This window comes from Eschrichtius robustus, chromosome 20, assembly GCF_028021215.1.
Source record: "Eschrichtius robustus isolate mEscRob2 chromosome 20, mEscRob2.pri, whole genome shotgun sequence".
In the NCBI taxonomy this organism is placed as follows: Eukaryota; Metazoa; Chordata; class Mammalia; order Artiodactyla; family Eschrichtiidae; genus Eschrichtius; species Eschrichtius robustus.
Window position 1 is genome coordinate 56,681,888 of NC_090843.1, and position 23,989 is coordinate 56,705,876.

The window sequence follows — 23,989 nt, forward strand, 5'->3', positions numbered from 1 at the left end:
GTAGAAACCCACCTTTAGCTCCACAATTCATAGGTTGGGCCTCCTTAAAAATGTTTCCTTTCTAAATCTCTGTTTCCTCATTTCCACAACAGGAGTGATAATAGCTGCCCTTGTAGTTTCCTTACAAAGTTACTAAAAGGATCAAGTAAGATACTGTATCTAAAATCACTTGTAAAGTACAGTATAATATACTCTACAATTTAGAAAATATTTTAATTTTGATTCTTTGATATTGGTTGGTAGATGCTTTAAATGCTGTCTCAGCAAGATTTATGAGAAAGGAATTTGAAGGAAAGAAGAGCCAAGAGTGTTAAGATAGGTTTTCCTTTAGAAGCTTTTTCATCCAGGTTTTGGGAAATTGCTGTCTTTATTTTAGCACCACTCCCGTTGCTGAGAGATTTTTCACCAGTTCTACCTCTCTGACTCTAAAGCATGCTGCCTGGTATCCGAGTGAGATGCTGGACCCCCACATAGTGCTGTTAACGTCAGACAACGTAATAAGGTACATTTTTTTCTTACAGCTTTGTGAGTGGGAAGATTCTCTTTCTGGTTGCCAGTTAATAGCTCAAAGTACCACTGAATGGGTCAGTAGATGTTGGAAAGCTTTATCCGACGGCTGTTGTTACCCCTTCTCAATCGTGTGAGAATCGTCCAGCTGCCCGAACTTACGTGCCTTAATCACTGCTGTTCCCTCTCAACTGGCCCTGCCTCCAGTCTCTCCTTTCCCAAGCTGACCTATTAAGACAAGCTCCCTAAAACTGTTTTCATTGGGCCACTCTTTCGGAGGTAATGTAGCATAGGGGAAAGATCATTTAATTGGGAATTGAGAGATTTGAGTTCTTTTTTTTTTTTTTTTTTTCCACACACACACACTGTATTTTATTTTTACAGGAGATAAATAGACTGACACCAAGCATTGTACATGGATGACCACAACAAAAGCAACAATGATTGCAATTACCAAACATGAAACACACACATAACTATGTCATAATATTGACATTCAGTCCAGTAATCCTCCACTGTAACAGCTCCTTTACTTTGCAGTGAAAATTGATTTCTATATTCTTTGCCTCTGAGTCCTTGTGGGATTTTTTTTTTTTTAATTCAGACAGAAAGTCACAAAAATTATACTCATCCTCATCAGTTCACTCAGTCCCATGTAATTAATTTTTTTTTTCATCTTGATCTTTTGTTAGCACTTTTATGAGTTCATCAGTTTTTCATTAGAGTTCTGAAAATGCTTATTCATTCAGTTCAGCAGTACAGTCAGTTACCAGAAACCTGTACTTGTCAGAGTCTTCTCCATGAATTTCTTGAAGATGAAAGCCTTTTATAGGAACATATTTGCAAAAGCATCAGAGTACACCCAGAACTGTCTGTAAATGACAAAAGACTTAAAAATGACCACTGTTAAAGATTTGATGAAAGTTCATAATAATGCAGTTGACAAGAAAATTAGTTATTTTTGGGATACACATTTTAAAGTAATAACTAGGATTATTACTTATAACATTATACCAGAACATATAAGATTTTTAGAAATTTCATGTAATGTCTGAAACATTTATGTTAACATATTTCCATACATATTTCCATACAAATACAAATATAAGATTTTTAGAAATTTCATATAATGTCTGAAACATTTATGTTAACATATTTCCATACATATTTCCATACAAATACAAATATAAGATTTTTAGAAATTTCATGTACTGTCTGAAACATTTATATTAACATATTTCCATACAAATAACCCAATGAAAGTTTAGTATTAGTTGTTTTGTTTGTTTGTTTTTTTATACTGCAGGTTCTTATTAGGCATCAATTTTATACACATCAGTGTATACATGTCAATCCCAGTCGCCCAGTTCAGCACACCACCATCCCCACCCCACCGCAGTTTTCCCCCCTTGGTGTCCATATGTCCATTCTCTACATCTGTGTCTCAACTTCTGCCCTGCAAACCGGCTCACCTGTACCATTTTTCTAGGTTCCACATACATGCATTAATATACGATATTTGTTTTTCTCTTTCTGACTTACTTCACTCTGTATGACAGTCTCTAGATCCATCCACTTCTCAACAAATGACTCAATTTCGTTCCTTTTTTATGGCTGAGTAATATTCCATTGTATATATGGACCACATCTTCTTTATCCATTCGTCTGTTGATGGGCATTTAGGTTGCTTCCATGACCTGGCTATTGTAAACAGTGCTGCAATGAACATTCGGGTGCATGTGTCTTTTTGAATTACGGTTTTCTCTGGGTATATGCCCAGTAGTGGGATTGCTGGGTCATATGGTAATTCTATTTTTAGTTTTTTAAGGAACCTCCATATTGTTCTCCATAGTGGCTGTATCAATTTACATTCCCACCAACAGTGCAAGAGGGTTCCCTTTTCTCCACACCCTCTCCAGCATTTGTTGTTTGTAGATTTTCTGATGATGCCCATTCTAACTGGTGTGAGGTGATACCTCATTGTAGTTTTGATTTGCATTTCTCTAATAATTAGTGATGTTGAGCACCTTTTCATGTGCTTCGTGGCCGCCTGTATGTCTTCTTTGGAGAAATGTCTATTTAGGTCTTCTGCCCATTTTTGGATTGGGGTGTTTGTTTCTTTAATATTGAGCTGAATGAGCTGTTTATATATTTTGGAGATTAATCCTTTGTCCGTTGATTCGTTTGCAAATATTTTCTCCCATTCTGAGGGTTGTCTTTTCGTCTTGTTTATGGTTTCCTTTGCTGTGCAAAAGCTTTGAAGTTTCATTAGGTCCCATTTGTTTATTTTTGTTTTTATTTCCATTACTCTAGGAGGTGGATCAAAAAAGATCTCGCTGTGATTTATGTCAAAGAGTGTTCTTCCTATGTTTTCCTCTAAGAGTTTTATAGTGTCCAGTCTTATATTTAGGTCTCGAATCCATTTTGAGTTTATTTTTGTGTATGGTGTTAGGGAGTATTCTAATTTCATTCTTTTACATGTAGCTGTCCAGTTTTCCCAGCACCACTTATTGAAGAGACGTCTGTCTTTTCTCCATTGTATATCCTTGCCTCCTTTGTCATAGATTAGTTGACCATAGGTGCGTGGGTTAATCTCTGGGCTTTCTATCTTGTTCCATTGATCTATATTTCTGTTTTTATGCCAGTACCATATTGTCTTGATTACTGTAGCTTTGTAGTATAGTCTGAAGTCAGGGAGTCTGATTCCTCCAGCTCCATTTTTTTGCCTCAAGACTGCTTTGGCTCTTCGGGGTCTTTTGTGTCTCCATACAAATTTTAAGATGATTTGTTCTAGCTCCGTAAAAAATGCCATTGGTAATTTGATAGGGATTGCATTGAATCTGTAGATTGCTTTGGGTAGTATACTCATTTTCACAATGTTGATTCTTCCAATCCAAGAACATGGTATATCTCTCCATCTGTTGGTATCATCTTTAATTTCTTTCATCAGTGTCTTATAGTTTTCTGCATACAGGTCTTTTGTCTCCCTAGGTAGGTTTATTCCTAGGTATTTTATTCTTTTTGTTGCAATGGTAAATGGGAGTGTTTCCATAATTTCTCTTTCAGATTTTTCATCATTAGTGTATAGGAATGCAAGAGATTTCTGTGCATTAATTTTGTATCCTGCAACGTTACCATATTCATTAATTAGCTCTAGCAGTTTTCTGGTGGCAGTTTTAGGATTCTCTATGTATAGTATCATGTCATCCGCAAACAGTGACAGTTTTACTTCTTCTTTTCCAATTTGTATTCCTTTTATTTCTTTTTCTTCTCTGATTGCCGTGGCTAGGACTTCCAGAACTATGTTGAATAATAGTGGTGAGAGTGGACATCCTTGTCTCGTTCCTGATCTTAGAGGAAATGCTTTCAGTTTTTGACCATTGAGAATGATGTTTGCTGTGGGTTTGTCATATATGGGCTTTATTATGTTGAGGTAGGTTCCCTCTATGCCCACTTTCTGGAGACTTTTTATCATAAATGGGTGTTGAATTTTGTCAAAAGCTTTTTCTGCATCTATTGAGATGATCATATGGTTTTTATTCTTCAGTTTGTTAATATGGTGTATCACATTGATTGATTTGCATACATTGAAGAATCCTTGCATCCCTGGGATAAATCCCACGTGATCATGTGTATGATCCTTTTAATGTGTTGTTGGATTCTGTTTGCTAGTATTTTGTTGAGGATTTTTGCATCTATATTCATCAGTGATATTGGTCTGTAATTTTCTTTCTTTGTAGTGTCTTTGTCTGGTTTTGGTATCAGGGTGATGGTGGCCTCATAGAATGAGTTTGGGAGTGTTCCTTCCTCTGCAATTTTTTGGAAGAGTTTGAGAAGGATAGGTGTTAGCTCTTCTCTAAATGTTTGATAGAATTCACCTGTGGAGACATCTGGTCCCGGACTTTTGTTTGTTGGAAGATTTTTAATCACAGTTTCAATTTCATTACTTGTGATTGGTCTGTTCATATTTTCTGTTTCTTCCTGGTTCAGTCTTGGAAGGTTATACCTTTCTAAAAATGTGTCCATTTCTTCCAGGTTGTCCATTTTATTGGCATAAAGTTGCTTGTAGTAGTCTCTTAGGATGCTTTGTACTTCTGCGGTGTCTGTTGTAACTTCTCCTTTTTCATTTCTGATTTTATTGATTTGAGTCCTCTCCCTCTTTTTCTTGATGAGTCTGGCTAATGGCTTATCAATTTTGTTTATCTTCTCAAAGAACCAACTTTTAGTTTTATTGATCTTTGCTATTGTTTTCTTTGTTTCTATTTCATTTATTTCTGCTCTGATCTTTATGATTTCTTTCCTTCTGCTAACTTTGGGTTTTGTTTGTTCTTCTTTCTCTAGTTTCTTTAGGTGTAAGGTTAGATTGTTTACTTGAGATTTTTCTTGTTTCTTTAGGTAGGCTTGTATAGCTATAAACTTCCCTCTTAGAACTGCTTTCGCTGCATCCCATAGGTTTTGGGTCGTCGTGTTTTCATTGTCATTTGTCTCTAGGTATTTTTTTATTTCCTCTTTGATTTCTTCAGTGATCTCTTGGTTATTTAGTAACGTATTGTTTAGCCTCCATGTGTTTGTCTTTTTTACTTTTTTTCCCTGTAATTCATTTCTGATCTCATAGCGTTGTGGTCAGAAAAGATGCTTGATATGATTTCAATTTTCTTAAATTTACTGAGGCTTGATTTGTAACCCAAGATGTGATCTATCCTGGAGAATGTTCCGTGCGCACTTGAGAAGAAAGTGTAATCTGCTGTTTTGGGATGGAATGTCCTATAAATATCAATTAAATCTATCTGGTCTATTGTGTCATTTAAAGCTTCTGTTTCCTTATTTATTTTCATTTTGGATGATCTGTCCATTGGTGTAAGTGAGGTGTTAAAGTCCCCCACTATGATTGTGTTACTGTCAATTTCCTCTTTTATGGCTGTTAGCAGTTGCCTTATGTATTGAGGTGCTCCTATGTTGGGTGCATATATATTTATAATTGTTATATCTTCTTCTTGGATTGATCCCTTGATCATTATGTAGTGTCCTTGTCTCTTGTAACATTCTTTATTTTAAAGTCTATTTTATCCGATATGAGTATAGCTACTCCAGCTTTCTTTTGATTTCCATTTGCATGGAATATCTTTTTCCATCCCCTCACTTTCAGTCTGTATGTGTCCCTAGGTCTAAAGTGGGTCTCTTGTAGACAGCATATATATGGGTCTTGTTTTTGTATCCATTCAGCCAGTCTATGTCTCTTGGTTGGGGCATTTAATCCATTCACGTTTAAGGTAATTATCGATATGTATGTTCCTATGACCATTTTCTTAATTGTTTTGGGTTTGTTTTTGTAGGTCCTTTTCTTCTCTTGTGTTTCCCACTTAGAGAAGTTCCTTTAGCATTTGTTGTAGAGCTGGTTTGGTGGTGCTGAATTCTCTTAGCTTTTGCTTGTCTGTAAAGCTTTTGATTTCTCCATCAAATCTAAATGAGATCCTTGCCGGGTAGAGTAATCTTGGTTGTAGGTTCTTCCCTTTCATCACTTTAAGTATATCATGCCACTCCCATCTGGCTTGTAGAGTTTCTGCTGAGAAATCAGCTGTTAACCTTATGGGAGTTCCCTTGTATGTTATTTGTCGTTTTTCCCTTGCTGCTTTCAATAATTTTTCTTTGTCTTTAATTTTTGCCACTTTGATTACTATGTGTCTCGGCGTGTTTCTCCTTGGGTTTATCCTGTATGGGACTCTCTGCGCTTCCTGGACTTGGGTGGCTATTTCCTTTCCCATGTTAGGGAAGTTTTCGACTATAATCTCTTCAAATATTTTCTCTGGTCCTTTCTCTCTCTCTTCTCCTTCTGGGACCCCCATAATGCAAATGTTGTTGCGTTTAATGTTGTCCCAGAGGTCTCTTAGGCTGTCTTCATTTCTTTTCATTCTTTTTTCTTTATTCTGTTCCGCAGCAGTGAACTCCACCATTCTGTCTTCCAGGTCACTTATCCGTTCTTCTGCCTCAGTTATTCTGCTGTTGATTCCTTCTAGTGTAGTTTTCCTTTCAGTTATTGTATTGTTCATCTCTATTTGTTTGTTCTTTAATTCTTCTAGGTGTTTGTTCTTTAATTCTTCTAGGTCTTTGTTAGACATTTCTTGCATCTTCTCAATCTTTGCCTCCATTCTTTTTCCGAGGTCCTGGATCATCTTCACTATCATTATTCTGAATTCTTTTTCTGGAAGGTTGCCTATCTCCACTTCATTTAGTTGTTTTTCTGGGGTTTTTTCTTGTTCCTTCATCTGGTACATAGCCCTCTGCCTTTTCATCTTATCTGTCTTTCTGTAACTGTGGTTTTTGGTCCACAGGCTGCAGGATTGTAGTTTTTCTTGCTTCTGCTGTCTGCCCTCTGGTGGTTGAGGCTATCTAAGAGGCTTGATGGGAGGCTCTGGTGGTGGGTAGAGCTGACTGTTGCTGTGGCGGTCAGAGCTCAGTAAAACTTTAATCCACTTGACTGTTGATGGGTGGGGCTGGGTTCCCTCCCTGTTGGTTGTTTTGCCTGAGGCAACCCAACACTGGAGCCTACCTGGGCTCTTTGGAGGGGTTAATGGCAGACTCTGGGAGGGCTCACGCCAAGGAGCACTTCCCAGAACCTCCGCTGCCAGAGTCCTTGTCCCCACAGTGAAACAGAGCCACCCCCCGCCTCTGCAGGAGACCCCCCAACACCAGCAGGTAGGTCTGGTTCAGTCTCCCCCAGGGTCACTGCTCCTTCCCCTGGGTCCCGATGCGCACACTACTTTGTGTGTGCCCTCCAAGAGTGGGGTCTCTGTTTCCCCCAGTCCTGTCGAAGTCCTGCAGTCAATTCCCACTAGGCTTCAAAGTCTGATTCTCTAGGAATTCCTCCTCCCATTGCCGGACCCCCAGGTTGGGAAGCCTGATGTGGGGCTCAGAACCTTCACTCTAGTGGGTGGACTTCTGTGGTATAAGTGTTCGCCAGTCTGTGAGTCACCCACCCAGCAGTTATGGGATTAGATTTTACTCTGATTGCGCCCCTCCTACCGTCTCACTGTGGCTTCTCCTCTGTCCTTGGACGTGGGGTATCCTCCTTGGTGAAGTCCAGGGTCTTCCTGTCAATGATTGTCCAGCAGCCAGTTGTGATTCTGGTGCTCTCGCAAGAGGGAGTGAGAGCACGTCCTTCTACTCCGCCATCTTGGTTAATCCTCCTCCGAGATTTGAGTTCTTGTCCCAGTGTCACTTCTGTCTTCAGGATGTTAAAAACTTGGGCACCTCAGTTTCCAGTTTGTCAAATGAGCAGGTTTCATTTGATCATTTACTAAAGCCCCTTCCAGGTTTTGCATTGTATGATTAAATGCCCTAATCCTACAGAGATCTCTATTATATTATCAGTTAACTTTCTGGATCTGCCTTATGTAAAAAGTTTGTTGGGGAGACTGACTGATGTACAGATACCTGCAGTTTTATTTTTTCTAATCACTGCCTGGACTGTGCTCTACCACATCTTCTTTTACTGCCAAATGGTTGATCCTTTAATGGCTTCTTACACAGACCTCATAGATTTCTGGTTACTTTCAGTTATTAAAACTTAGTCTGTTCAGTTTAAAACTCTGATCTCAAATCCATTTCAAAACTATATCCTGATCCTATCACAGGTCAGACCTTGAGGGATCTGAAATGAGTGGAGAGGGCATGATCTGCTCTTTGACTCTTCTTTCTACCCCAGCACCTTGAGGTAGGGGGTGAAGTGTAAGGAGGAGAGCTGTTCCTCCTTCCTCTGGGTCTGACTCCTCGATGGCGGGGTAAAGAGAGTGTGCTAGCTGAGGCATACATCTTACCTAACTGGCTGTCCATCAGTGAAGGGCAGGGGGCATATCCCTACTCCTGGTTTAATCTAGTTCCCTCAGCTGCTGGTGGCCTCTTGTTGATGTGATAGTCTCTGCACAGATTGGTGTGTGGTTTTTTCAGGGGCAGTGTTTGGCCTTCAGCTCCCTCCATCACTCAGGAGCTCTGTTTCCCATTGACTCTACCAACTGTCCATGCCCTGAACCCTCTGTCAAGATGGACTATCCCTAAACTTGGTATCTCCTGCCTTCTCGACCTAACCGTTGTGGTTTTTCATATGGAGCCGTGGTAACTGCCAAGGTCCTTTTCCCTGCCCTCCAAGGGCCACAGAACTGGGCATACTACACTATAGTCCTTTCTTATGCTGTCCCAGCCTACCTCCTTCAGAAATTTCCATATTTGGAGTAGATACCATAGAGTGTTCACATGCCCCCAACCCTAGGATATGACATGTCAGAATCACCCAAGAATTCCCTTGCCTTGGTGGCCTGTAGATTTTGACAACCCATCTGGCATTCAGCTAGGAAATGAGATACCCATTTCCCCTTATTACAGGTACCCCTAAATCTGGCTGGTTCTTTTAGGGCCTTTCCTGCCCACCCATTTGGCTCTGGAGTTGGGGGTAAAGAAAGAAGGAGGACCCTCACATTCCAAACATCGTACCATACTCTTAAGGACTCTTGACACCTTCTGTCTTACGTAAGCTGGAAAAGGAGATTGTGAGGAGATAGTGTAGGTCTAGGTCTTCCTCACATTAAGCCCTAAAGGAGGTATCTGGCCTCAGTTATTGAAGATTCCTTTTAAAATATTGGGTATTTAACACTACTCTTTTCCTAAGCTTTGACCCTATTGACAGTTTCAGGGCAACAAGAAATTCCCACTCAGTGCCCTGTTGCATTTACTTTTCCTTTCACTGTTCCGCATTACAATTTATAGGACTTATTTGTATTTTGAAGTCAGTAATGCTTGTAGGCAGCTAGGAAGACCACAATGAATGGTGTGTTCAATTGGATCAAATTTTCATTAAAAACGTTTATTAAATGACATTCTATTGATAATGGAACAAACTAAGTTTAAAAATTCTTTGTGGGGTCAGACAAAATAAGTGATTAACTTGATAAAGACTTTAAGAGGGACACTGGATTTCTAATAATGATACTACTGGCCTTTAAAATTTTTTTTCTCCTTTTAACAATAGCTATATATGCTGGGAAAATTTATTATTATTATTTTAGCCACACTGTGTGGCTTGCGGGATCTTAGTTCCCCAGCCAGGGTTCGAACCCGGGTCCCTGGCAGTGAGAGTGCAGAGTCCTAGCCACTGGACCACCAGGGAATTTCCCCCAAATTTATTTTAAATAAAATGATTTTGGTAAAAAAATTTCTTTTAGTTTTATACTAACCTCTTGAGAAAGCAGGGAAGACATTGTGTCTTTATATAACACAAATATGTACAAATTGCAGGCTAAAAGTCACCCACTGTGCTGGCCAGTTGGTATATAAAGAAGAGTGAGAAATGGTTTCTTCCCTGATGAGATTGGGTGTCTCATAGGCAGAGACAGATGGGTATAACTGAAGGGAAGCTGGCAAACTTAGAGGCAGTAGTGAGATGACTAGACAAGGTGAATATGGCTAAGGACTGAGGTGTGGTGGTTGGGGAAGGCTGATGAGGCATTTTGCTTAGAGTAGAGAACATTTCTTCATGTCCCAGGGAAGCCTTCCTCTTATGTTGTTATGGAACAAATGAAGTAGGCCACTTTGTCAGTAACAGCAAGATCTTTGGCAGATGGTTGTGATAACTGGTAGGAAAATTCTCAGAAACTGAGTAGATGGAAAGGAAAGAGGAACTTTGGGAAATGAAAGAGAATTTTAAGTACTGGCTTTCTTCTCTTTTGATTGCTAGAATTTACTCTCTACGTGAGCCCCAGACACCCACTAAGGTCATTGTACTTTCAGAAGCAGAAGAGGAAAGTCTGATACTCAGTAAAGGGTAAGTTTTTATTTGTGTCATGAAATTTTTTAAAATTAGTTTATCGGGATTATAAATGCAGTTTTAGCAGATTGCAAGATTTTCCAAAGGTGCCTTTAGCATGCTTTTTGGTAATGTGAGAAATAAGCAAAAATAGGCGATATGAATAGGTAACGAAAAGTTACAAATCTGAATGTCACTATAACTACTAACTTGGTCTTTTATCAAGAAAGTTCAAAAATGTGAATAGCTGAAATTTATTCCCTGTTGTATCTTGAATAAGAGAATGAATTATAATATTGCAAAGTTACAGAAAAGGTGGAAGGTGAGAGTGTTGGGCTGGAGGCCTGCCAGCTGTTCACTCAGTGTGGATGGGCAGATTGCTGGACCCCCAGCACCTAGTACCCCAGAAGCTGGAGCAGAACGTAGAGAGCCCTTCTGATTCTCCTGTGACCCTGGCTTCTTTTATGTTTTCTTACCCACTACAGGGGCAAGTTCCTGGCTACTTTGACCACTAACAGAATCACCCTTTGAACTTACAAACCCCATTCCTCTGGCCTCCTGATCAGTCTTTCCGGTGATTACCACACATGATCACCCACAGTGTGTGCATGTAGAGAGAAGCCTTTAGTAGCAATATTTCTGGAAGTTCCATTTAGTTCTTTTCATGTCTCCATGATGGTCATATCTAATAATCTTCTTTATTTTTGTTTTTCTAACCGTTATTCCTTTGAATATTTTATATACAGCTATTCTGTATGTGACAGTTTCAGTGTCTGAAGTCCTGGGGAGGTGGGGATCTAAATCTGTGTGTGTTCTTCCTCCTGCCCCATGATCGTGGTCGCTTCTTCCTGTGATTGCTGATCTGTCGTTGTGAACTTATGTTTACTTGATCTTAATGTTTTGAAATGTTGAGAGCCTGAGTTGGGGGTGTGTTCCTCCAGAGAAGAATTTCATCTGCTTCTGCTAGGAGTCAGAGGTTGCCACCAGCCTGGGACCACTTTAATTCTCTTTAATAGTCCCACAACTGAAAGTTTCAGTCCAATGGTTTTAATGTCTGATAGCACCAGCTCCTTAACCTCGCATCCATCCATCTCCACAGTGGGGAAATACCTGCCTCTGCGAGTTGATAGGTCCTGTTCTGGTGTCGGCAGTGCATTTCCATTGCTTTCCAACCTCCTTTGCCAGGCACCCTGTCCAGATGAGAGGCCGTAGAGCAAACACAGTAGTTAAGAGCTTTGGCTCTGGCGTCAACACCTGGTGGGTTCCAGTCTCAGCTCTGCCGCTTGTCAGCTGTGGCGTCTGGGCAAGTTATTCAGTTGCACTAAGCGTCATTTCCATGACGGTATATTCCATGAATATAAAAAGTAGTGACCACTTACTTGGATTATTGTACAGAATAAATGAGATCATGCATAAAAAGTGCTTAGCATGGCACAGAGTAAGTACTCATTAATTGATACCTATTACCATTATTAGAAATATTACTATATTCATTAAGCTCCAGTTAAGTTTGGATGGCTTGGTATTTAAGTCTCTTTGAAATAACTGCTTTGTCTGTTTGTTTCCATTCATTGTCTTAATTTTTTAGTTTAACTCAGGCAGTTCTTTTATTCTGGATTTTGGGATTCCTCACTTTTTGCCTCCTGATACCATATACCTTTCCATGTGATAAAGAAACTAAGATATGGTACCTATAACAGCTTGGAATGATGTTGACTTTCTCAGCTATATGAAATTGTGGTTTTATTTTAACCATATTCATTAACCTTGTGTTAAACTGGAATCTTTTTGAATAACAAACTATACTAAATTTTAAAATACAAAAACAGCATGTTTTGTCATTTGTCTTTCCTGATTATAAAGGTAATGTATGTTTGTTGTAGAAAATTGGGAAAACTAAGAAAAGTATTAAGAAGAAAATGAAATACTTTAAAATTTCCTGTAGTCTGTCCTCAGCATAGCAGCCAGAGTGCTACTTTTCGGTATAAATCAGCTCATTGTACTTCCCCGCTCTCCGCACTCCATTGATTTCTGCCCGCTGGCTGCAGCCCTCCAGCTCAGTGCTCCCGCTGCCCAGGCTCTGAGCTCCAGCTACTCCGCCTCCTTGCCATTCCTCAGACACTCCTGCCACCGCCCTCCTTGGTCTTTGCATGTGTCCTTCCTTCTGCCTGAACTGCTCCTTCTCTGCGTGACCACAGACTCGCTCCCTTACTTCCTTCAAATCTTTGCTCAAATAGCACCTTATCAGAGTCTTTCCCAGATCACCTAAAGCAGCACCTCCATCAGTACTCTCTTCCCCTGCTTTATTTTTCTTCATAACGTCATCTTCTGGCTCTGTGTTATGTGGTTGGCTTCTCTGTGGACGTCTCTCTCGTTAGAGGGGGGCCTTTGTTCAAGTCACTGACGTTTCCCAGAACCAGAGGCACTGAGCGCTTAGTAATATTTAGTAGATATTCGTGGACTGAATGCCTCCTACTGCTTAGAGATAACTGTTGATATCTTTATGTGTTTTCTTCCTGTTTCTTTTCTGTGTTTACGCATGTCTGTATGTGTGTATTTTTACTGTTTGTGTGATTGTATATTTCAACTTTATATAATTTTATGGCCTACTTCTTTCATTGAATTTTATGAGAATTTTCCAATGTTGTTTAACATTCTTCATAATCACAATTTTTTGTCTTATCACTCCATTGAATACAAATTCCATCCCCACCTGCTGTTATTGGACATTTTATTTCTGTGTTCGTTTCCAACCAGTTGGTTTTAAAATCTCTTTTCAGAAGGGCTTACACCGCATCTCTAGGAGAGACAGCAGTTGCATTTGACTTTGGGCCGTTGTCGGCAGTCCCGAAGAACATATTTGGACAAAAAGGCAAAGATGAAGTATTGGCTTACCCCCTGTACATCTTATATGAGAATGGGGAGACTTTCCTTACATATGTTAGTCTGCTGCACAGGTAAGCTGAGGAGGTAACCCACCTGAAATGAAAGCCCAGCTTGTGCTCCAGTATAGATTGTCATGGTTGCACTTGGGGTCCATGTTTTTGAGTTTGTGGAAGTATTGCAGCCTTTCAAGGCTGGCTTGCATATTTTGAAGAGAAAGTTGATACAGATCATTTGACCTTTCATTTCCTCATATTATTTGGGTAAGTTCTATAGAATTCGTGGATAATCACTTAAGATAAGACTGGATTTGTGTTCACAAAGGATAATCAAAAAAGTATTTACAGATGGTCCCCAACTTAGTCAGACTTACGGTTTTACGATGGTGCAAAAACAGTATGCATTCAGTAGAAACTGTACCTTAAATTTTTAATTTTGATCTCTTCCTGCGCTGGTGATACTCAGTTGATACTGTCTTGTGGTGCTGGGCAGTTAGCACAGCTTCCAGTCAGACACACGATCCCAAGGGTAAACAGCTGATTTACTTACAGCCATTCCGGTTTTCACTTTCAGCGCAGTATTCAATAACTTACATGAGACATTCAACACTTTATTATAAAATAGGCTTTGTGTTAGATGATTTTGCCCAACTGTAGGCTAATGTAAGTGTTCTGAGCACATTTAAGGTAGGCTAGGCTAAGCTATGATGTTTGGTAGGTAAGTTGTATTAAATGCATTTTCAACTTACAATATTGTCAACTTAACAATGGGTTTATTGGGACGTAACCCCGCCGTAAGTCAAGGAAGATCTGTATTGTGTATCTTATGTGAACAATGCACCATGGGGATGGTTAGACATGGTAATCTGGTATCTTTATGTCCCAGTTGTGGGGAAAAGACATACATAACCATGGAAAGATAATGACTCGTACTGCATTCGTGGTGCATAATAAGAACCCAGAGGAAGGAGAGATGATTCTGACTGAAGAAGTTAAGGAGATTTTCATAGAGAAGGACTGATGTCATATGAGACTTAAGGCTTTAAAGCAGGATTAAATGAAGCATCAAGGAAGGGTAAGACCATTTTAGTCACAAGAGCAGCATGAAGTCAAGTATGAAAACAGGCAAGTGCAAATGTCGTTTAAGGTCCAATGATTAGACACTTGGGGCTAGAGCAGAAGATTCAGGTAGGGAGCGTCTAATGATAAAGCTGGAAGTACCTGTCCAGGGAAACTGTGGTGGAGTTAAATACCTAGTTGAGGGACGTGGAGTCTTTTCTGTAGGAAAAGGTTAGTAGGAAGCCAGTGATGGTTTCTAAACAGGAGAAGGATAAAACAATTGGTTAGGAAAGGGACTGGAGCAGAGGGACTTTTAAAGTAACTTCCGAATTTTAGTTTAAGGTCTGTAAGCGTTTGAACTAGGGTGGTAATGCAAGGGAGAAATGAACATAGTACATACTACAAAGGAAGGATCAATAAGACTTTGTTGCTGTTTGGATAAGGGAGTGAGCCATTAACAGAAATAATGAAGTCAGGAAGGGCAACTAATTTGGAAATATTCCATGGACAGTTGGAAATACAGGACTAGAGAGAAAATACAGGTAAAATAAAGAAATAAGAATCGTCTGTTATGGTGAGAGTTAGAGTCAATAGAGGATAAGAATTTTGGGAAAATTTGTAACTAGAGAGGCATACGGCCCGAATCTGAACATTGTAATTTATTTATTTATAAATCAACAGATATTCATTCAGGGCTCACTCTGTGGCAAAATATGGGAATACAAGGTTGAAGGCAGAGTCCCTGCTATGTGGTTCCTTGTCTATCAGAAAGGCCTACAACAAACCAAAACTGTAGTACAACGTGATGTGCTGAAGGCGTCACAGGGTGCTCTGGGAGTGGGACAGAGTAAGTGCTTAGGCTGCCTGTCTTGGAGGACTTAGAAGATGGTAATACAGAAGCTTGGACCTGAAGGATTCACTAGGTAGAAATGGGGGCAGAAGTGAATCCAGGAGAGAGAAGAGAGGATGCAAAATGAAAAAGATAAATAAGAAAGACGAAAGAGGTTTATAGACTGCAGAATGGTGAGGAGTCACTGTCAATCCTGTTCTCCTGGACAGAAATGTTCTCTGCCTTTCACACATGATCTCTGTCTTGGGAGGCTTTTGTGGTAACATTATTACTCTCCCTTACCCTTCCTCCCCAAACTACTTGGCCCTTATTTGTCCACATTATCTACCTAGTAACCTTAGCCCACAACCTGAAAGTCATCTTCTACATCCTCTTAAATCCAGTCTGGTCCCAAAATTCTATTGATTTTACCGTGAAAATTTCTTGAATGTATATACCCGTCTCTCTAGTCCCCTGTCCTTGCTTCAGACCCTCATCATCTTCTGCCTGGATCATTCTTCTCTTAAATAGTTGCCTTGAATCCCGTTTTGGTCCCCTCTTTGTCATCCTCCTCACTGCTGTCTGATTAATCTTAGTAAAGCGAAACTCTGTCACTCTTGATTTAAGCCTCTAGCGACACACTGTCATCCAGCGGAGAGACTCTTGAGCACGTTAACATGGCATACGAGACTGTCTGCTTCATAAGCCAGTCCTGATTATCTGCCCAGCTACTGTTCTGTTGCCTGAGACTTTGCACTTCGCCTCCCATCATACCAAGCTAAGTTTCCTTCCTGTTAATTCTTCACCTTTCATTCCTCCAGGGCTGGATATATGCTGCTCCCTAGCTTGGAATGCTCACCACCCCTTCCCAGAATATGCTGTTCCCATTGATCTTATTTTTGATACCTTTCTTACATATCTCACTTGCTTTGTACCTTTCAGTGTTGCTTTGTACCCTGTAAATCCTTGCATTATTACAGGTGTTATAGTAATTCTAGTTAAATGTCTGCTTCCCCAACTAAACCATTAGTTCCTTGGGGGTGTTATCTAGCACTCAGTAAGTGTATTTGTCTAATCCAATTAAATAGTGGGTCTGAAGATAAGCTGCACTTCAGAATAAAAGTTTTGGGAATCATCAGAATACAGGTAGTAGTTAAAACCAGGCATAGTTAATATGCTCTTCTTTTTTAATATATAAATTTATTTATTTATTTTTGGCTGTGTTGGGTCTTCGTTGCTGTGCACAGGCTTTCTCTAGTTGTGGCGAGCAGGGGGGCTACTCTTCGTTGTGGTGTGTGGGCTTCTCACTGCGGTGGCTTCTCTTGTTGCGGAGCACAGGCTCTTGGCGTGTGGCCTCAGTAGTTGTGGCTCACAGGCTCTAGAGTGCAGGCTCAGTAGTTGTGGCGCACGGGCTTAGTTGCTCCACAGCATATGGGATCTTCCTGGACCAGGGCTCCAACCCGTGTCCCCTGCATTGGCAAGTGGATTCTTAACCACTGTGCCACCAGGGAAGTCCTAATATGCGCTTATATAAGTGTGTATTTTGAAAAGAGAAGAGGGTTTACAGTGGAATCCGGGACAGTGCAAATATTTAAGAGACAGAAATTAGGAAAGGGTATTAGAAGGGTGTGTTCAGAGAGGTAGGAAGAGAAAACTAGGAGAAAGAATGTACAGATGTTAAGGGTATTACAAAGCAGTCATTGTTAACCAGTTATAAATGCTACAGAAGGTCGAGATAAGGGCCTTTTTTGCATTTAGCAACTAGAATCTCAATGGTGACCTTTGCCAGAGAGTAGCTTCCAGTGGAGTGGTGAAGGCATAAACCACAGTAAATTTAGGGCAGGGTCTTTCAACCTCTGCACTATTGACGTTTTGAGCCGAATAATTCTTTGTTGTAGGGGACTGCCCTGTGGGGCAGTGTTTAGCGGCATCTCTGGCCTCTAGACACCAGTAACCTCTCCCCCTCCTCCCAGTGGTGGCAACCAAAAATGTCGTCAGACACATGCCAGTGTCCCCTTGGGGGCAAAATTATGTCCAGTTGAGAAGTACCAAAGAGGTGGAAATTGAGTGGGAAAATGAGAAAGTGGAGACATTGGGAATATACTATATTTTTAATTAGTGTATGATAGCTGGGGAAAGACAAAGTCAAAAAGGGTTTTAAGTGATGAGCATGGTTGTCTTCTATCAACATTTCCCAAGTATGTTTTCGCTCTTTCTTTAGCCCTGGGAGTGTGGGAAAGCTGTTAGGCCCATTGCCCATGCATCCTGCAGCTGAAGATAACTATGGTTATGATGCTTGTGCTGTACTCTGCTTACCATGTGTCCCCAACATCTTGGTGATTGCTACTGAATCAGGAATGCTGTATCACTGTGTTGTGCTGGAAGGGGAAGAAGAAGATGACCAAACAGTAAGTCGGGCTGCTGTGGGCATACTTGTATCTCCAACACCAGGGATAGTTCCTGGACCAGTATGAATGTTTCGTATATGAGGAATTTTATAGTTTCTATTTGGCACTTATGTGTATTTTGAAAACTTAACACTTAACAGTAACTGAAGCCCACTTTAAAAACTTGAATTGAAGGAAGTTAAAATGTGCCCAGGTTACTTGGTCCAGTGACCTATATATTTCTTTCTGAACTCTATTTTGCCACCTTTGGTGACAGGTATAAAGAACCTTTGAATCACTGAACTGGCTCTTCTCTAAACTTGTTTATTTACAACTTCCTAAAAGAAGAGAGGCCTTTTATTCGCTTTTAAGAATAACAAGGCACTGTTGGAATAGAGGGTGGAATTAAGAGTTTGAAAGCACTATTTGATCCAGCTTTTTGCTTCTGTTTTTAGTTGTGTACATTTTCAAAGGAACATGAAACACTAAAATTACGGTGCCTTTTTTTCAGTCAGAAAAGTCCTGGGATTCCAGGGCAGACCTCATTCCTTCTCTGTATGTGTTTGAGTGTGTGGAGTTGGAGCTTGCCCTGAAACTGGCATCCGGAGAGGACGAGCCCTTTGATTCTGACTTTTCCTGTCCAATCAGACTTCACAGAGGTAAAGTTTTCACTAAACTTAGTTCTTTTATTTCATTATATTTGTACTAAGATTATCACAGGCTATTTCTGTGTAATTTATTTTTTCTGTAGTTCCAACCTTTAAAAAGTTGACTGGGTTCTTTTGGCCTTTTAATTACAACATTGCACTGTAGGTCCAAGAAAGACTAAGCAAATTCCCCAAGTTTTAGGATAGTGGTCTTCAGTCTGGATCCACTCAGATTTATAACAGTGACTTTCTCCTGGTCCAACCAAAAGGAGGTTTCACGATTCAAGTTCTTAAATGTATGCAAACTTTAATAAACTTTAAAAATAACTTTAAAAATAAAATTATACTGGTATTAAGGTATCTCTTTAAAATATCTTTCTTCATTTTCGAACATATTGTTATACCCATAACCATTTGAATGTTTCCTTTTTATCTTTTTTCCTTTTGCTTTAACTTACCTGGGTTGGCACCAGATCCTTCTGGCAACTTATTTCTGTTCATCTAGGGCGCTCTTGGATAAACTGCTGAGACAGTCAAAGAATGTGTTCTGTGTGTTGTCCAGACTCAGCGTGGCTCAGTGGAAGGAGTTTGTAACTAGGAGTCTGGAGTGTCCTAGGTTTTCGTTATAGCTCTAACATTAATAGGCTCTGTAGTATCGGACATTTATTCAACTTCTCACATAAAAATAATAGGGATAACATCAGATGATCTCTAAGGTCCCTTCTGACATAAAAATCCTATAATCCTTTTTGCCCCTCAACAGTTTCTCAGAGTCTCCTCTAGGATCTAGTCTTCCTCCCTGTGAAGAATGAGGAACAAAAGCTTACTCAGTGTGGAATAATTGCGTGTACCTTTCATAGTTTTCCTCTCTCCAGTCCAGAGAAAGGGAGTTCAATCTTGTAGCAGCCTGACTTAACCTGCCTACAGTCCTATTAGCCAGTTTGCCTGGGTTTAGTAATAATGGCTTCAACTCTGTACTAAAGTGTAGTCAAGATATTTAAGGGCATAGTAGTCCTTATATAATAAACCAGCAAAGAGGATTCATTGGGCATGTCTAATTGAACAGTGTTTGGAGAGATATAGTCTAAATATTAAGTCTCAGAACTTTGCTTTATATATGAGGAAATTGAGACCTAGTGAGGTAAAGTGACATAAACTAATTGGTTTCCTTATAAAGGTACCTGTTTTTGGGAAATCTTAATTGTAGGCTTTTTTATCTTGATTCTTTGAATAAGAGATAACATTTTCATACGTGAAACTAATAAATTTTTGACTCATTCATATTTGTACTTAAGGCATATTACAATTCCTGAAACATACCCAGATTTTTGATGACATAAGTGAATGGCTACCATATAACTTGTCAGGGGTGTCTAGCAAATTTCCTACCTCAGTTACTAATGTTGCCTTTTTCATAACAGATTTCTGTCACATCCCAATATTAAGGTTTTTCTTTTGACTTCAGCACCACAGACACATTTTGAAAAGCCATTTTAAACACTGGGAGACCTAATGAGATGATTTGAGCCTTAAATTAAGTCTCAGGTGTGGGCAAATGAAAAGAAACTGTTTAGTACTTTATTGTTCAGAGAGATGATTACCACGGAGATTGCCAGGAGTTTTTGGGTTTTTTTTTTTAACTTTTTATAGCATAATGCTATTTTCCGAGGTGTTATGCAGAACCCCAACATATAAAACAGATGGAAATAATATAACATTCACTTTACAACATTTACTTACTATAAAGTCAGCAGTAAGAAAGTGAGGCTGTTAAATAAAAGAAAAATTTGGTTTAGGGGCTTATGGATGACAGTTGCCATCTTAAATCAGCTTTAGTATAGACATTATTTCTGTATCTTGTTTTGGTTGTTTAATGTTTTAAAAATCGTGAGTCACAGAGATAAATATTTATAAATTAAGTATTCAAGAGTTCATCTTTTAGTTTCACGATAGTCTTACTGATAACTAGGGCTCCATGGAAACACAGAAATTTTCATTAAAATTATGTAACAACTGCTCATATTTCTTGGTATAAATATAAATACAAAAATTCTGTCTAAAACTTAAACAACTATCTGTAAGTCAACATTATCAAGACAAGTAAAACTTCACATTTTACACCTGACTTACCATCTATGACAGGACTGTTCACTAAGCAGCTGTGCTTAAGTCTTTCTAGTACCTGTGCTATTGGAGTGCAGTAGCTTCAGCAGTTTCATGTAAGTAGATGCGTGCAAGCATAGGTTTCCTACAGAACTACAGCCTTTCTTACTCACCATTTTATTTTGAAGAACTGTAAATAAATGCACAGAGGTGGACAGAAAGGCATAAGTGAGTTACCTGACAGCAAATGTTAATGTTTGGTGAACTCTGTATTAATATTTAGAAAATAACGTATTTGAATTGTGTTTGGTAATTATACTTTTAAAATGTATTTGAAAACTGAAGTCAGATTTTTAAATTCCCAAACCCCTGACATAGTGCCACATGCCACAGTGTGAAGGTCCTGTAGACCTTGCATCACTTCCATCAACAGATATGTTTGTGGCCTGCTCAGGTGAATTCTCTCAGTTTTCTAATGGCTTCCTTTATATCATTAATGATTCCATTTGCAGATCCCAAGTGTCCCTCAAGATATCACTGTACTCATGAAGCTGGTGTACATAGTGTTGGGCTAACTTGGATTCATAAACTTCAGAAATTTCTTGGATCAGGTGAGTTTTTGCGCTTTTCAGTATGTGTCACAGATTCTGTCAACAAGTAGTTTGGAACAGAAAAATAATAGAGAAAATAAATGATACCAAAAGATAGTTCTTTGAAAAGATCAACAAAATTGACAAACCTATAGGTAAACTGACCAAGAAATAAAAAAGACTCAAATTAATTAGAAATGAAAGTGGGGATATTCCTGCTGGCCTTACAGAAATACAAGATTATAAGGATATACCAAGAATAAAAGATTATAAGGGAGTGTCAAGAACAATTGTATGCCAATTAGATAATGCAGATGAAATGGACAGATTCCTAGAAAGACACAAATTACCAAAACTGACTCAGAAAGACATAGAAAATTTGAATAGACGTATATATAACAAGAGATTGAATCAGTAATCAAAAACTACCCAAAAAGAAAAGTTCAGGATAACATGGCTTCATATTTGAAGCATTAATACCAATTCTTCATAAACTCTTACAAAAAACAGAAAACACTTCCCTGATCACTCTATGAAGATAGTATTACCGTAATACCAAAACCAGACAAGGACGTCCAAGAAAGGAAAACTAGAGACGAATATCTCTTATGAATATACATGTAAAAAATCCTCAACAGAATACTAGCAAACCAAACCCAGCAACATATAAAAAGGATTATACACCACTACTAAGTGGGATTTATCCGAGGGATGCGAGATTACTTTAACATTGAGAAATCAATTGATATATCAATATTATACCATATCAATAGAATATAGGGGAGTTCCCTGGCAGTCCAGTGGTTAGGACTCAGTGCTTTCACTGCTGGGGCCCGGGTTCTCAATCCCTGGGCCGGGAACTAAGATCCTGCCAGCTGCACGGCAGGGCCGTCCCCCCGCCCCACACACAAAAAATAGAATAAAGGACAAAAACTATATGATCATCTCAACAGACACAGAAAACAGAAAAAGCATTTAGGAAAGTCCAACAGCCTTTCATGTTAAAAACACTAAATAAACTAGTAATAGAAAAGAACTTCCTCAGACTGAAAAAGGGTATCTATGAAAAACCCACAGCTAATACTATACTTAACAGAAAAAGACCAAGTGCTTTCTGTACTAGAATATTGCCGCTGTAGTAAATTACTACAAACTTAGTGTCTTTAAACAACACAGATCTATTACCTTGTAGTTCTGTAGGTTTGAAGTCCTAGAATGATCTCACTGGACAAAGCAGTGCTCCTTTCCGGAGGCTCTAAGGGAGAACCCACTGCCTGGCCTTTCCCAGCTTCTGCTGCCTGCCTTTGCGTCTAGTCCCCTTCCTCCGTCTTCAGAGTCGGCAGTGGTGGGACAGAGTTGAATCTTTCTCACCTTGCATAACCCTGACTTTCTCTTCTGCTTTCCTCTTTCACTTTTTTTTTTTTTTTAATATTTATTTTGGCTATGCCGGGTCTTAGTTGCAGGCACGTGGGATCTTTAGTTGCAGCATGCGGACTTCTTAGTTGCAGCATGCGAACTCTCAGTTGCGGCATGCATGCGGGATCTAGTTCCCAGACCAGGGATCAAACCCAGGCCCCCCTGCATTGGGAGCATGGAGTCTTACCCACTGGACCACCAGGGAAGTCTTTCCTCTTTCACTTTTAAGGAAATTTGTGATAACACTGGGCCCACCCAAATAATCCAGGGTAATCTTCCTATTTCAAAGACATCTGATAGACAACTTTTTCTAAAATTTTTTTAAAAATTTTATTTATTTATTTATTTATTTTTGGCTGCGTTGGGTCTTCGTTGCTGCGCGCGGGCTTTCTCTAGTTGCGGCAAGTGGGGGCTCCTCTTCGTTGCGGTGCACGGGCTTCTCATTGCAGTGGCTTCTCTTGTTGCTGAGCATGGGCTCTAGGCGCGCAGGCTTCAGTAGTTGTGGCTCACGGGCTCCAGAGCGCAGGGCTCAGTAGCTGTGGCGCACGGGCTTAGTTGCTCTGCAGCATGTGGGATCTTCCTGGACCAGGGCTCGAACCTGTGTCCCCTGCATTGGCAGGCGAATTCTTAACCACTGAGCCACCAGGGAAGCCCTGATAGACAACTTTAATTCCATCTGCAATCTTTATTCCCCTTTACCACGTAGTCTAGCATATTCTCCCAGTTCTAGGGATTAAAACACAGACATCTTTGGGGAGTCCATCATTTTGCCTACTCCATTCCACCCTGGGGCCCCTAAACATTCACATCTGACAAAATACATTGTCCCTATAGCCACACAAAGTTCATAATGTCATCTAAAAGTCCTGAGCTCAAAAGTACTGCAATGTCATCATCTAAATCATTTAAATCAGTTATAGTTAGACTCTAAGTATAATCTACCCTGGGGCAAAATTACTCTCTATCTGTGGACCTATGAAACTAGAAAGTAGTTGTCTGCTCCCAGAACGCAATGTGGGGCAGGCATAGGTATCACTTATAGATACTGTAGTTCAAAAGGGGAGAAAATGGAATGGAAAAAGGAACCATAGGTTCCAAGAAATTTAAAAATCTAAATTCCATTGTGTTTCAAGGCCTGGGGATAATCCTCTGGGCTTGTAGCTCTGCCCTCTGAGTAATCCTTCATTTTTCAGGAAAGATAGTATTTGTTTGTAGTTGAGTAGTTTTATTAGCCTGTTTTCTGCCTGTAGAATTTTGAGGGTGGAACAGCCTTCTCTCATCCTCTGACCCTTTCAGTTCAAGCCAGTGGTATTTCTGTGTGTATAAAATTCTCAAGAACTTTTTGGGTCTCCTGTATATATCATGAGGAGTCACTATAGTAGAGGTTCATCCACTGTCTTCCTTATATAATCCCACCTCCATTTTTGGCTTCTGCTGAGACCTGAAGGATCTAAGTCATGCTCTTAATCTCATCAAAGGGCCTTTTGTGTGACTGAATATTCTGACCTTTTGATCTTTCTGAGGTATTAGCAAAAGACTGAACAGTCACACCAGTGGCTTTTTCTCTAAAACATGTTTCCGGAAGGTGACTCTCTTAATTGTAGCATCTTTTGCCATCCACATAGGCTGTGAGAATTTCCTAGATCATCAAGTCCTTGTTCCATTTTAACAGTTCTTCCCTCAATTATATTTTCCTCACATTTTCCTGTAATCAGCAAGAAGAAATCAGACCACATCTTCAACACTTTGCTTAGAAATGTCTTCAGCTAAATGTCT

General features: G+C 39.7%; 1 protein-coding gene across 4 annotated transcripts in view; it reads left to right on the plus strand.

Annotated features, from left to right (window-relative positions):
* NUP88 (nucleoporin 88) overlaps positions 1-23,989 on the plus strand; it is a 36,667-nt gene that overhangs the window by 4,018 nt on the left and 8,660 nt on the right. For 3 of the 4 annotated variants that reach the window (XM_068530622.1, XM_068530624.1, XM_068530625.1), the window contains exons 4-9: positions 377-502; positions 10,232-10,318; positions 13,081-13,257; positions 17,292-17,478; positions 17,969-18,116; positions 20,720-20,818. In XM_068530622.1, the coding sequence (XP_068386723.1) occupies positions 377-502; positions 10,232-10,318; positions 13,081-13,257; positions 17,292-17,478; positions 17,969-18,116; positions 20,720-20,818 (824 nt within the window). The remainder of the gene's footprint in view (positions 1-376; positions 503-10,231; positions 10,319-13,080; positions 13,258-17,291; positions 17,479-17,968; positions 18,117-20,719; positions 20,819-23,989) is intronic. The other variant, XM_068530623.1, reaches the window with a different exon arrangement.